The 14,516-nt window shown below is 41.9% G+C and overlaps 1 protein-coding gene across 1 annotated transcript in view; it reads left to right on the top strand.

The window, feature by feature from the left end:
- MYO9A (myosin IXA) overlaps positions 1–14,516 on the top strand; it is a 235,314-nt gene that overhangs the window by 50,573 nt on the left and 170,225 nt on the right. Inside the window, exons 3-5 of the mRNA XM_058665444.1 lie at positions 6,009–6,103; positions 9,534–9,596; positions 13,689–13,788. Of these exons, the coding sequence (XP_058521427.1) occupies positions 6,009–6,103; positions 9,534–9,596; positions 13,689–13,788 (258 nt within the window). The remainder of the gene's footprint in view (positions 1–6,008; positions 6,104–9,533; positions 9,597–13,688; positions 13,789–14,516) is intronic.

Genomic DNA, 14,516 nt, shown 5'->3' on the forward strand with positions numbered 1-14,516 from the left:
AATTTAGATCACTGTTAGCTGAATGCCGCTGGAGTATCAGTCACTGCAACACCACACCATTGTGTCTGCTGCTTTTCTGTGTCTGTCAGTCTCCAGGTACCCCTCTGCTATTGTTCCGTTCTCTCCCATTTCCTGGAATGTATCCTCTCTGCTTCATCCTGATTAAAATTTCTCCATCCGTTTAAATGTGTCCTTACCCTATTCAGCCATCTTGATTCTCCCCAGGTGTTTTTTTTTTTGCTTCAGATTTATATTTTTATTGCGAAGTCAGATATACAGAGAGAGAAAAATCCTCCATTATTTTACTTAAAGGAGTTAGAGAGTTGCAGAGGCAGAGATCTTCCATCTACTGGTTTACTTCCCAAATGGCGTTAGTTGCCAGAGCTGAACTGCTTTGGATCTGGAAGCCAGGAACTTCTTCTGGGTCTCCTTTGTGGGTTCAGGGTCTAAGGCTTTGAGTAATCCTCTGCTTTTCTTCCTAGACTGTTAGCAGGGGACCTGCTGAGAAGTGGAGCAGGTAGGACTTGAGCCCGTGTCAATATGGCATGCCAGTGCTGCAGGCAGAATATTATATTAGGTTGTTTGCTGGCTCCGAGAGCTATTTTCGTTGTGGTAACTATGGTTAATATATTATATACTTGAAAATTTTCTGAGATTGAATTATAACTGTTCTTTCAAAGAATACAGAACGTGAGAAGTATGTGAAAATGCATTTATAAAATTTATATATATTTAAAGCCCAGTGCTGTGGCCTAGCGGTTAAAGTCCTCGCCTTGAACACCCCGGGATCCCATATGGGCACTGGTTCCAATCCCTGCAGCTCCACTTCCCATCCAGCTCCCTGCTTGTGGCCTGGGAAAGCAGTCAAAGACGACCGAATGCTTTGGGACCCTGCACCCGTGTGGGAGACCCAGAAGAGGTTCCTGGTTTCTGGCTTTGGATTAGTGCAGCACCAGTCGTTGCACTCACTCGGGGAGAGAATCATCACATGGAAGAACTTCCTCTCTGTCTCTCCTCTTCGCTGTATATCTGACTTTGTAATAAAAATGAAGAAATCTTTAAAAAATAATTTATATTTAAAGATTATTTTGAAAGCAGAGTTACAGAGAGACACAGAGATCTTTCATCCACTGGTTCACTCCCCACATGGCACAGACATGTCATGCCATGGCCTTGGTTCATCTCCTGTTTGAGCCTTAGGTTGCTTAGATTTGTGCTTAGTGTACATGTATTTAGGTCCTGTCTGTGGTTTTTTTTTTTTTTTTTTTAAAGATTTATTTTATTTTTATTACAAAGTCAGATATACTGAGAGGAGGAGAGACAGAGAGGAAGTGGAACTGCCGGGATTAGAACCAGCGGCCATATGGGATCAAGGCGAAGACCTTAGCCACTAGGCCACGCTGCCGAGCCCTGTGGTTTTTTAATACAATTTTGTGTGAGTAGATAATCCTACCTTGCGTGGCTTGAGTTTTCTTAATATCATTGAGAATTGTCCTTTCTGGAAAGTTCTTGGTGTACTTATGAAGAATGTCTAGTCTGTTAATGGGCAGGAAACAGCAGATGGGAACTCTGCTGTCTGACTTTACTAACCTGCTTTTCAGATAAGTAATGTTTAAAATACATGTTCAGAAATACCTGAGCAGATAACCTCAACAGGCGATAAAAACATAATCCCTTCATATTCACATTTTTTAAAAGGTTTATTTATTTTTGTTGGAAAGGCAGAGAGCAGGAGAGACAGAGAGGAAGATCTTCCGTCTGATGATTCACTCCCCAAGTGACTACAATGGCGGCCAGTGCTGCACTGATCTGAAGCCAGGAGCTAGGAACTTCCTCCAGGTCTCCCAAGCGGGTGCAGGTTCCCAAGGCTTTGGGCCATCCTTGACTGCTTTCCCAGGCCACAAGCAGGGAGCTGGATGGGAAGTGGAGCTGCGGGGATTAGAATCGGCGCCCATATGGGATCCTGGCATATTTAAGGTGAGGACTTTTGGTGCTAGGCCACAGCACCGGGCCCAAATTCTTTTTAAAGTTGAATTTATTTTTATTGTAAAGGCAGATATAAAGAGAGGAAGAGAGACACACACAAAATTTTCCATCCATTGATGCATTCTCCAAGTGACTGTATTGGCTGAAGCTGCACTGATCCAAAGTCAGGAACCTGGAGCTTCTTCTGGTTTTCCCATGTGGGTGCAGGTCCCAAAGCCTTGGGCTGTCCTTAATTGCTTTCCCAGGCCACGAACAGGAAGCTGGATGGGAAGTATGGCTGCCGGGATTATGACCAATGCCGGTATGGAATCCGGGTGCCTGCGAGACAAGGACTGTAAGCACTAGGCTGCTGCGCTAGGCCCTCCTTTACCTTCACTGTTGACAATTTTGAAAGATTCTTTTGTTTAGTTGAAGTAGTTACACAGACAGCATGACACAGTGATAGGTACTAGAACCTGTGATCTCCTGTTTCACTGCCCGAATAGCCTCCTGGCTGGCGCTTGTCCCGACCCAGACCAGGACCCTGGAGCTCAGTCCGGGTTTCCCATGCGAGGGGTAGGTGTCCGAGTACCTGGCCGGTCCTCTGCTGCTGTCCTGGGAACTTGAACAGGGTGCTGGAGCAGCAGCGGCACAGTCAGTACCTGAGCTGGCACTGTGATACAGAATGCTGGTTGTTGCAGATGGCAGTTTTGCTGGCTTGCCTTCATTTTTAAGTGGCTTCACTTTTTTTAAGGAGTTATAAAGCTTTTTAAAAAACACAAATAATTGTACAATAAAATTCTGAGTTTTAAAGCATTAATTTGTAGAATCTGTGTGTAGTGTGGATATGGAATAGTCTGAGTACTGTATGGACTCCCTACACTCTTCCTCCTTTTCTTCATTTCCTCTAAACTGCTTATATTCATTAAAGGCTGTTGCTTGTGTCTGTGTGTTTTAAAATATATACTTATTTATTTGAAAAGCAGAGTTAGAGATCTTTGATGCACTGATTCACTTCCCAAATGGCCACAATGGTTGGATCTGGATCTGTCTGAATCCAGGAGTCAGGAGCTTCCTCTGGGTGTCCCATGTGGGTGCAGGGGCCCAAGCCCTTGGACCGTCTTCCACTGTGTTTCCAGTTGCATTAGCACAGAGCTGGATTGAAAGTGGAGCAGCTGGCACTTGAGCCGGTACGCACATGGGATGCCAGCACTGCAGGTGGCACCAAACTCTCGCACGTCTGTTGTTTATTCTCCATGGCTGTTCTTTCCTGTTTGAGAATGTCATAAATGGAATCATATTATGCAAAATTTTGAGTCTGATGTTTCCTTGTTCGGAAGTTTTATCTTTGTGATTCATCCAGGTTGATTTTTCGAATTTTTTTTTTTATTTGATGGGTGAAGGATATGGGTAGAGAATGAGATTGAGGGGTGGAGGCTCTCCGTTTACCTTCATTGGCACTAGACATGGGTCTGATGCTTGGAGCTGGAGGTTTATTCCAGATCTCATATGTGGGAGGTTGGAAGCCAGTAGGTTGAACCATCACTTGCTGCCTCCCGGGATCTACATGAGCAGGAAGCTGGGGCAGGGACCCAGAGGCAGATGTTGAACCCAAGTGCTTTGCTGTGGGGCTTGGACATCCAAATGTCTACCTGCTTCCAGTTGCTGAATATGTTAATTGTTGCTGGAGCTGAGTAACACTCCATTTTGTAACTACCTCAGTTTCTGGATGTCATTGTTGAGCGATATTCTAGTGTTTCTAACTTTTTTTTTATGAGTGTCTCAGATAAAACTTATGCAATGACATTTGTTTCTGTGTGTTTAGTAAGCATCAAGAAGTGGGACTGCTGGGTCATATAGTCAGCGTAAGTGTAACTGATTTGTGAGACTCATGTGTCTTTCAGAGTTGCCTTTCTGTTCTGGCTTCCCCTCTGGTGTCATGTGTGTTTTTGATTGTGCATGGCCAACAACAGTATCATTGTTAGTTTTGCTTCTAGTCATTCTGATAATTGTGTGGTTAAGTGTGTTGTGGCTGTAATTGAAGTTGGGCATATTTCTCATGATTAGCTGCCTTCCATAGAAACTCACGGTAATGTGTGTGTCGCAAAGCTGTCTGTTGGAGTGGTCCTGGATGCCTTTACCGAGTGATGGGGCTTTATTGCAGTCAGAGGAATTAGCAAGCAAAGATTCTCATTAGTTGTTGGCGTCGGAGCCTTCAGAAGTGACACATATGGAATAGAAATAGAATATCATACACTCACATTTCTTATATCTAAGCTTGCATATAAAGCATTTGACATTTAAGTGATGAAATTGACATTTCTGCATTTCATGTTTCTTTGCTAAGTAAATTTTCAGAATTCCTTTAGGGGGAAAACATGCCATGGTCGAGAGAGAAAGAAATGGCAAAATGGAGTAACTATTCTATTCCAGCCTCACCAAGGCCTCACTTTTTTGTGTAGTGGTTTTGTGGTGTTGGAGAGCCAGGGCTGCTGTTATCACTGTTTAAATACACATTTAAATACATATGTGAGGGATGTTTCATACAAACTATCTCAAGAAATAATTTCCTTGTTAAGACTGGTGAATCTGTAATTACAGAGGAAGTAAAGTGATGGCTTTCCAGCTTGAGATCACATTTGAACCATCTAGAACAGGTGGGTAGGCTTTAGCGTAGAATTCCTGATTGGATTGTCCTTTAGGGACTGACAGGTTTTCACGTGAGTTTCCCTCCTCACCTGTGTGCGTGTCTGTGCGTGTGTGTGTGCATGTGCGCCCATTCACATGCCCTGCACTGTTACATTTCTATTCATGGATGGCTTTGCATTTAGCAAGTGTTAAATAACTAGTCTGAGAAATTGGAGTTGGAGGTTTTCCCTTCCCAATGAGATCTGAGTGGAAAATTCTGCAGTGAATCATCTCTGTGTTTTCTACTTTTGTTTCTTCAAATAGAAGGTGAATGGCTTAGCCTAGGGCAATGGCTTTACTTTTTTTTTTAATTTAAATTTTTATAAATGTTATTGCTATAATATATAATAAAATGGACAGGGTTGAAGCAGGTATATCAGCATTTATTTATTTACTTGAAAGGCCATTACAGGGTGGAGGTGGAGGAAGAGGAATAGAGAGATGGAGAGAGAGAGATGAAGAGAGAGACGAAGGGAGAGAAAGTGAGGGAAGACACAAAGAGGAAGATCTTCCATGTACTGACTCACTTCCCGGAAGGCAGCAGTGGCCAGGGTTGGGCCAGACTGAAGCCAGCTGCTTCTTCTGGGTTTCCACGTGGATGCAGGAGCCCAAGGGCTTGGGCCATCATCTGCTACTTAACTCAGGCACATTCTCAGGCAGCTGCACTGGAAATGGAGCAACTGGAGCTCAAACTGGCTTCCATATGGGATGCTGGCATTACAGGCAGCACCTTAAGCTGCCATATCACCATGCAGTATCCCCCTGGAAAAGTTTTGATAAGCCTATATGCCTGTGTAACCACCATGAGGGAGTCAGGCTATGGGATATCTTTAACACTGCTAGCCCGTGTGTGTGTTTATGTGTTTTACAGATTTATTTATTTGAATGGCAGAACTATTTCATCTGCTGGCTCACACTTCAGACAGATGCAAAGGCTGGTCAGGCTTTAGCCTGTTTGTATAGATCTTCCGCGTGGTGGCAGGGGTGTATGTACTTTGTCCGTGTTCGGCTGTTTTTCCCTGGCCAGGGAGCTTAATTGGAAGTAGAGCATCCTGGACATAAACCAGCACACAAGTGGGATGCCAGTGCAGTAGCTGTGGCTTGACCCACTGTACCACAATGCTGGCATTGAGTGTTTAGTTTGTACAAGTAAGGTTTCTTTTTCAGAGGAACACCCAGTTATTTGCTTTTATCTTACCTGAACTTAGGGTAGGAGTATGACTCTGTGAGTGGGTCGCCTTTCCACTATCTATTCACTGCCTTGTCTTTTTAAGGTGACCTGAAAAGCATTAAAAAATGCATATAGTTATTTATAAAATGAAACTTACTAGAGTTTTTTTTTTAAATTTTGTCAGGCCTTTGGAAATGCAAAGACAGCTCATAATAACAATTCAAGTCGTTTTGGCAAGTTTATTCAAGTAAATTACCAGGAAACAGGCACGGTACTTGGGTAAGTATTGTTATTTAATGATAGTGTACCTGGGAGCATGTTTTTATTTTGTGTCATTACCTCTTTATAACTAAGGACTGTTGATTTGATTTTTAATGAGAATACTGACATTGGCGTTTGCATTGAAATTATTTCTTCCGTACATTTTTATCTTTTGTAAAAAGTTAAAGCACAGGAGACTTGAAAGGTGAGCTTAATACTCATGCACCTTTAACCTAGATTTACTAATCATTAATAATTTGTTCTTCTGTGTCTTACATAATTTATTTGAATTGTTTTCGAAGTGAGTTAACTTGACCTGATTATTGTAGTTCCTTTTCAATCTGTTCAACTTTTCAATCTGTAGTCATAGTTCTCTGGTTGTGCCAGCATTATCTTAATTTTTTTTTTTTTGATTGCGGGGGGAGGGTCGAATGTTGTGGCACAGCATATTAAGCACCACCTGTGACATGGCATCTCATATTAGACTGCCCTTTTGATGGCACTTTTTTTAAGCTGTATTTATTTTTATGGGAAAGGCAGATTTACAGAGAGAAGGAGAAACAGAGAGAAAGATCTTCCATCTGCTGGTTCGCTTCCCAAATGACTGCAACAACTGGAGCTGAGCAGATCCAAAGCCAGGAACCAGGAACTTCTTCCAGGTCTCTCTCGTGGGTACAGGGTCCCAAAGCTTTGGGCCATCCTCTATTGCTCTCCCAGGCCAGAAGCAGGGAGCTGGAACAGCTGGGACATGACCCAGTGCACTATGGGATCCCAGCACTTGAGGAGAGTGTCAGTCAGCTGAACTATTGTACCGGGCCTAGAAATGTCTTTTATAGCTTGTTAAATAAGTTAGTAGACTGTGTTCTTTTAGAGAGGCTTTAGGTCCATAGAAAAAATACTTAGTAGCTACACAGGGATCCCCTGTTTTCTTTGATATCTCCACACTCCCATCTCAGTTTCTCTTGTTACAAATGGATGTTGGTGTGGACTGTCCCTTCCTTCCCAACTCAGCACCTTAGTCAGCTTCTAACTTATGACCTTAAAAGCTGGCTATCTAGCTGCCCCATTTCATTCCCCATTCAGAGACATCTGATCCTTAATTTTTAAGGTTTACTGACGGCTGTAGTTTCATCAGATGTTGGGTAGCTATTTACTGCTCCTCTGGGACACAGGCCGCGCATATGGAAAGTGCTTCTGTTCACATTTAGTGGGGCCTTCTCAATGACCCTGCACAGTGGCTGTGTCTCCTGCCTTGTCTTAGTTACACTGAGAAGTTGTTGCCTTCTGGATCAAATTTAGCAATCACATGAGAACAAATGGAAAGAAGTACATTGCAGAGGGAGTGCCTTTTAAGGAGGGAAAGTTTTGTTTTATGGTTTCCCAAGTACTAGGTGATGCTTGCCCCTGTGCAAGTTATAAAACCATTCAACTAGAGTGCAAAGATTTGTTTTTTTTTTTAACTAAAAACATCTTTTTTAAAGCTTAGTGGATTTTAGATTTTTTTTTTTTTTTTTTTTTTTTTTTACTGGAATGGCAGATTTACAGAGCAGCAACAGAAGGATCTTTCATTTGATGGTTCACTCCCCACAGGGCTACAGTGACTGGAATTGAGCCGATCTGAAGTCATGAGCCAGAAACTACTTCTGGTTTCCCACTTGGGTGTAGAGTCCCAGAGCTTTGGGCCGTCCTTTGCCACTTTCCCAGGCCACAGGCAAGATTCTGGATCAGGAGTAGAGCAGCCAGGACAGAACCAACACCCATAAGGGATTCCAGCACTTGTGTTGTGGTCTAGGTTTTCAGTTAAATATTTCCTAGGTTCTTTTACTTAAAAAGCATTTTAAGCACAAGTATCAACATGGTTTAAAGTGGTAAAGGGGTAATGTTTAGAGGGTGAGGAATACAAGCTAACTTGGACCTTGAGTCAGAAAGAAAAGGGGTAAGGGATAGAGAGATTGATACTTTTATTCTTAACTTACAGAGATTGTTCTTAGGGTCTGCCAGCAGGAATCAAGAGAATGTGGGAGAGGGGGAGGTTAAGAAAGAGCCCCACTGTGGAAGTGGCACCCAAAAGGGCCAAGAGGACCTAAAGGATGAGTGCCTTCTCACACAGGCTTTTTACAGGGCTTGAGGGGGTGACTAGTGACATTGCAGTCTCCCCCTCCCTCCCAAGACCCAGGTAATGATGGGTATGGATTAACTGACACATGAGTGGAGGGAAAATATTACACAAACAGGTGAGGTGCTGCTTTCAGACTTGTGACCCTGAACTAGCTACCTGCCTAGACTAGATCAGCCAATTGAGCCATTATGCAGTACCAAGTATATCCATTTCTGTACTGCTTGTTCTTTACTGCCCAGTAAATGAATGTTTATTTAGTAAAATAATAGATAATATGTAAGTAAATCTCAGGATGTGACATCATATTAATATAAAGAAAAAACAGCATATTTCTTTCTGTATTATTTAGCAGTCTTGCCCAAGTATAGTACCTATGAGAATTTGAACAGGAATGTGACTGTGAAGAATAGTCATGTATTGTGGAAGGCCTGGTGTACCAGGTTTTGAAGTTCTGAGTTTATTGGGGGCTGGCGCATTGGTTCAACTGGATAATCCTCCATCTCCACGGGCTGGCATCCCATATGGGCACTGGTTTGTGTCCTGGCTGCTGCATTTACCATCCAGCTCTGCTTGTGGCCTGGGAAAGCAGTGAATAATGGGTCAGTGTCTTGGGACCCTGCACCTGCATGGGAGATCCAGAAGAAGCTTCTGGCTCTTGGCTTTGGATCTGCTCAACTGCAGACTGCAGCCATTGCAACCATTTGGGGAGTGAACCAGCGGACCAAAGATATTTTTCTCTGTCTCTCCTCTCTGTAAATCTGCCTTTCCAAATTCAAAGAAAAAAAAAAATTCTGGACTTTGCACGATAGCCTAGTGGCTAAAGTCCTTACCTTGCATGCACTGGGATCCTGTGTGCACGCTCATTTGTGTCCCGGCTGCCCTGCTTCCCATCCAGCTCCTTGCTTGTTCCCTGGGAAAGCAGTTGAGGATGGCCAAAAGCCTTGGCACCATGCCACCCATGTGGGAGACCCGGCAGAGGGTCCAAACTTTGGATTGGTTCAATTGCAGCTGTTGTGGCCACTTGGGGAGTGAATCAGCGGATAGATCTTTTTTGTCTCTCCTTCTCTCTGTATATCTTTCCAATAAAATAAATAAATCTTTAAAAAAATTCTGACTTTATATTTACTTTGTTGAAGCATGCAAAATAGTTATGACTTTATGAATTTAACCTGGATGACCCTAGCAACATGGCATAATCAATTGCAGTAATATACTGAAATGATCTGGAGTAATAATAGTCTTTGTGGTTTTTCATCATGCTGTATAAATACTTATCTACCACATAGCAAACTTTATTATTCATATTCACCAGTTTTATTTTTCTTCCAGTGCCTACGTTGAAAAGTACCTTTTGGAGAAATCCAGACTTGTTTACCAAGAGCATAATGAACGGTACATGGTTTTATTTGTATAATTAGATATAGTTTATGCCATATAGATTGACATCTAGGCTTTTTGTATATAAAGATCCTTAAATTTGGTTTTATGTATAATTGTTAGTTCTTTCATGGTTAAACAGTGCAGTATTTCAGAGGCTGTAAGATGCAGCTTTTCATGATTTTAGACCAATAGCCCTTTTTAATTGTTGGGAGACTGTCAGAACAGGACAGCCGTTCTCAGGTGGCACCTTATTGCTATTTGTCTTGGATCATTCATCTTTGAGGAAAGTTTTCCATAATGTTCAATTTGCTTGCATTGTTCAGGTTTATGGGACACTAGAGATGTTCTGTTTAATATACAGAAGATGAAGAATCCACGTATCGGAGAGGTATATGATGTGTGTTGTGTTTTAGTGAGACATAGTGAAGATAAGAATCAGAGGTTAAAATTGTACAGACCCCCACTTTTTTTTTTAAAGATTTATTTTTATTACAAAGTCAGATATACAGAGAGGAGGAGAGACAGTGAGGAAGATCTTCCATCCGATGTTTCACTCCCCAAGTGAGCCGCAACGGGCCGGTGCTATGCCGATCCGATGCCGGGAACCAGGAACCTCTTCCAGGTCTCCCACGCGGGTGCAGTGTCCCAATGCATTGGGCCGTCCTCAACTGCTTTCCCAGGCCACAAGCAGGGAGCTGGATGGGAAGTGGAGCTGCCGGGATTAGAACAGGTGCCCATATGGGATCCCAGGGCCTTCAAGGCGAGGACTTTAAGTGCTAGGCCACGCCGCCGGGTCCCCACTTTTTTCTTTTGGTACTTTTTTTTCCATTCTATAGAATGAAAGACATTGTACAGTTGCTCAGAGGATTGTATGAAAGATATACAAAATGCTAATTAAGAACTTATAACTTAAAAATTATTTATTTGTTTGAAAGAATAATAGAGAGAGAGAAGGAGAATTACAGAGAGAAACTTTCCCATCCACTGGTTCACTCAGTAGATGGCTGCAGTATCTGTAGCTGGACTGGTCTAAGCCAGAGGCCAGGAGATTCCTCTAGGTCTCCCAAGGACTGGGCTGTCTTACACTGTGCTAGGCACATTAGCAGCTAGCTAGATTGGAAGTGGAGCAACTGGAGCCTGTGTGGGATGCTGGCGTTGTAGGAGGCAGCTTTACGTGCTGTGCCACACTGCTAGTTCCCAAGGTTTCTAATTAAATAATAACTTTATAAAGATTTGCAGCCTTTATCATTTGCAGTTAAACAGAAGGCTATGGGTAACTTTGTAGTACATTTTAACAATGTGGTGGGGGCTGTTAAGCCTGTTTTACTGAGTTTGAGATGGTGTATGGGTGGTAAAGATCCAGAATTTACAAGCTGATGAAGTTGATTTACAAGTCTATGAACATGTAATGCTTACAAGGTGTGACTGGATTTGGTTTGCTAGTATTTTATTGAGAATTTTTCTCTTGGCATTCAAATACTGCTTTTAAGTTTTCTTGGGATGTTATCTGGGTATTCTTTATTGATTCATAGAATGAGATATACATTTTTCCCCAATACATTTTTGGAAGAATTTTGGAAGAATTGGATTAACTTTTTAATGTGTTGTAGGATTCACTGGAAAAGCTATTTGGTTTTGGACTGTACGTATATGAATGCTATTTCAGACTCTTCAGTTGACATGGATGTGTTTAGTTTTCTTTCTTAGTCACATTTGTCTGTTTCACCTAGGTCATCTAATTTATTGCCAAAATTATTTAAAGCAAGTTAGTTTATAGCTTTAATTGCAAAGCCCAAGCTTAGGGGTATGAGTCTCTGTTAGTACTGCTTCAGCTCTTCCCTGTTCTGGTCGGTAGGTGGTTCTTGTGTCCATTAGTTCTGCATCTGGATCAGCCATCTGTTGGTTGAAAGTATTTGGAGGTTGGGGGAGCTGGTGCTGTAGCATGAGAGGTAATCCTGGCTGCTCTGCTTCTGGTATAGCTCCCTGCTAATGAACCCGAGAAAATCAGCGGCTTTTGTGTCCGTGTGGGAGATCTGGAAGAGGCTTCTGGCTTCAGCCCGCCCAGCTTCAGCTGTTGTAGGCATTGGGGAGTAAACCAGCGGCTGGCAGATATTTCTAACTGTGCCTTTTAAATAAAGCAAAACATCTTCTAAAAGAAAAAAGTATTTGGGGAAAAAAATTTGTTTGACCCGAACATGTGTAGACATTTTCCCTTATCATCAGCTGTTTGCATACATTGTATTATAATATGTAATACAGGAAATCTAGAAATGATTTAGGATCAGTTGCTGGATCCTGGAACTCCACCGGGTCTCGTGGTGGCAGGAGCGCAGACACCTTGGCTATCTTCTGCACATGGCAGGGAGCTGGATTGGAAGTGGAGCAATTGGAACTTCAATCAGTGCGGGGGGTGGTGGCTTAATCCCTGTGCCACTGTGCTTGCTTCTATAATTTATTTGAAAGGTAGAGTTATAGAAAGAGGGAGAGTCATTGTGTGTGAGTGTGATAGATAAATCTTCTGTCAATTGATTTATTTCCCTAATGGCCACAAGAACCCAGCCTGGGTCAGGTTGACTCCAGAAGTCAGGAACTGCATCAGGGTGTTCTATATAGGTGGCAGATTCCAAGTACTTGGACAGTCTGCCAACTTTTCTAGGGATATTAGCAGGGAGTTCGGTCAGGAATGGAGCGGCTTGTACTTAAATTGGTACTCCTTATGGACCTGTATTGCTGGTGGTGGCTTATCTTGCTGTTGCTCGGTGAAGACCCCCTGCTGTTTGTTTTATGGATGATGGTTTTGTTTTTATGTTCCATTACTCCCTTCTTTTATGTTAAATAAACATGTTCTAGGGTACTGTCTGAATTTTGTTGTTACTGCTTTCATAATGTTGTGTGTGTATTTTTTAGTGATTGCCCTGGAGATTGTAGAGGTTGTAATTTGTAATGATGCAGTTTTGCTGAGTAATAGCTTGATTTTGATATTCCGTGAAAACTTTTTTGAGGTCTACATGTGATGTAGAGCCTGTGCCTGTGGTGCAAGCATCCAATATGGGTACCAACTCGTTGCTTCACTTCTCAGCCAGCTCCCTGTTTGTGGCCTGGGAAAGCAGGCCCAAGTTTGTGATTGTTGTTTTTATTCCTACTGTGTGTTTTTGTGATTTTGTCACAGGAAGTTGTATATATTCAGCTGTGCCTTCAGCACGCAGCAGTCTTTGTTTTTTGCTTGTGCCAAGCCTCAGGTTTAGCCGGCGAGGAGAACATGGAAGTTCATGTAGTCTTCTCTGGGAGGGCATGCAGTCTTGGCTGGTATATCCTCATGCATGTGTGTGGGCTGTCTTCTCCCACATGCCCAGCAATGTAATGGAGCTATTACTCAGGGAGATCACTCAGCAGCTCTTTCTTCTAAGCGTTTTTGATTAGCCTGTTGCTTGTCTTTCATCCTCTGCTTCAGATGGCTGGAGTGTGCTGTAAATTCTTCTGTGGGAAAAATGTTGGTATCATGTGAACTTTGAATCAGGTCGTATAAAGTCAGTCTGCAACACAATTTCTTCTAGGAGATCACCAAACAGTTGAGATAATGGTCTTTGTTAGGGTGTGAGGCTCGGAACAAGTTCCCAGCCAGTTCTGCCCTGGCTGGGGGCTGCCCATCTGCTATGTGCCGTTGTGGGCTGCGGTGTTGAAGACATCTGTGCAGCTGGTGAGCAGGGCACGAAATGGCACAGATTAAAATGCTGCAGAAGATTCAGCTGCTTTTCTTGAGTAAATTGACTCTGTAGATGATTGCAAGCCTTTGTTTAATTTTCAGAATTAAAAAAGTAATTCTGGTGAATCTGACAGGTTCTTCTTGGTTCTGTGCACGAGAGATTTTTTTCAGAGGCCTTAAACTTGCATTTTGTTGGCTTCATCCGTCCTGTGTATTCACATCTAAAAATCATTCTATTTTACAGGTATACCTGGTGAACTTACCACATTTGTCATTAGAGAGCAAAACAAAGCTCGTTTTACTGTTTTATTGTTTACTTTTTGCTTTGTTTTTGTAGTTAAATGATAACCACAACTCATGATCATTATAAAGTTCCTTATAAAATTCTTCATTTCCAACAGGAACTACCATGTATTCTATTACCTCCTGGCAGGCGCGAGTGAAGAAGAGAGGTTAGCATTCCACCTTAAGCAGCCAGAAGAGTATCACTATCTCAATCAGGTGAGAAGGGAGGTCATGGTTTCTGAAATGTAGGGCACTGTTAAATTTTAGCTTCTGAGAAAAGCTTTTCTTCTAGGTTTGTTTGCCAAAACTGGTGATGGATGTTAGCCAGCACTTTCATGGGTGTAATCTAGAAATTTACGTGATGCAGCTTTCAAATATAAAAATTAATATAAGCATCATCATATTGAAATACTGGTTATATATGCATTTTTGAAATTCTTCACAAAAATATTAATAAGCTGTTTATTATTACCACATTATTAGAAAAGTGGTTAAAGCTTGTAAAGGTTTCTGAAGTGATTTGTCTTCCATGGACCAAGGATGACAAATGTTACCAGTATTTAACGCTTGTCTTTATGAGGAAGTACTTGGAACCTGCATTGTATGTTTTGAGATCTAGGATGTACACCTCTTTGCCTGATGTCATTGTGTTGACATAGAGTATGATCATGTATTATTTTGTAATATTTCTCTTGAATTATGTACATTATGTTGCACCAAAGGCAAATGACTTAGAAAGTTTGGATCTTCAAAACTCAACACTTACAATTAAGCTTTCATAGTCAGTAGTAACTCACAAGTGTCATGGCACAAGTTTCTCTAGTTTTGTTATTACGCTTATTAACAAGAATTCTAAAATAAATAGTAATGGAATTTAATAAATTCTCTTTTAACAATTTTTAAAGGCAGAGTTAAGGGGTGGCAGGGAGGTGTAGAGAGAAATT

The sequence above is a fragment of the Ochotona princeps genome, chromosome 6, assembly GCF_030435755.1.
Source record: "Ochotona princeps isolate mOchPri1 chromosome 6, mOchPri1.hap1, whole genome shotgun sequence".
Lineage (NCBI taxonomy): Eukaryota > Metazoa > Chordata > Mammalia > Lagomorpha > Ochotonidae > Ochotona > Ochotona princeps.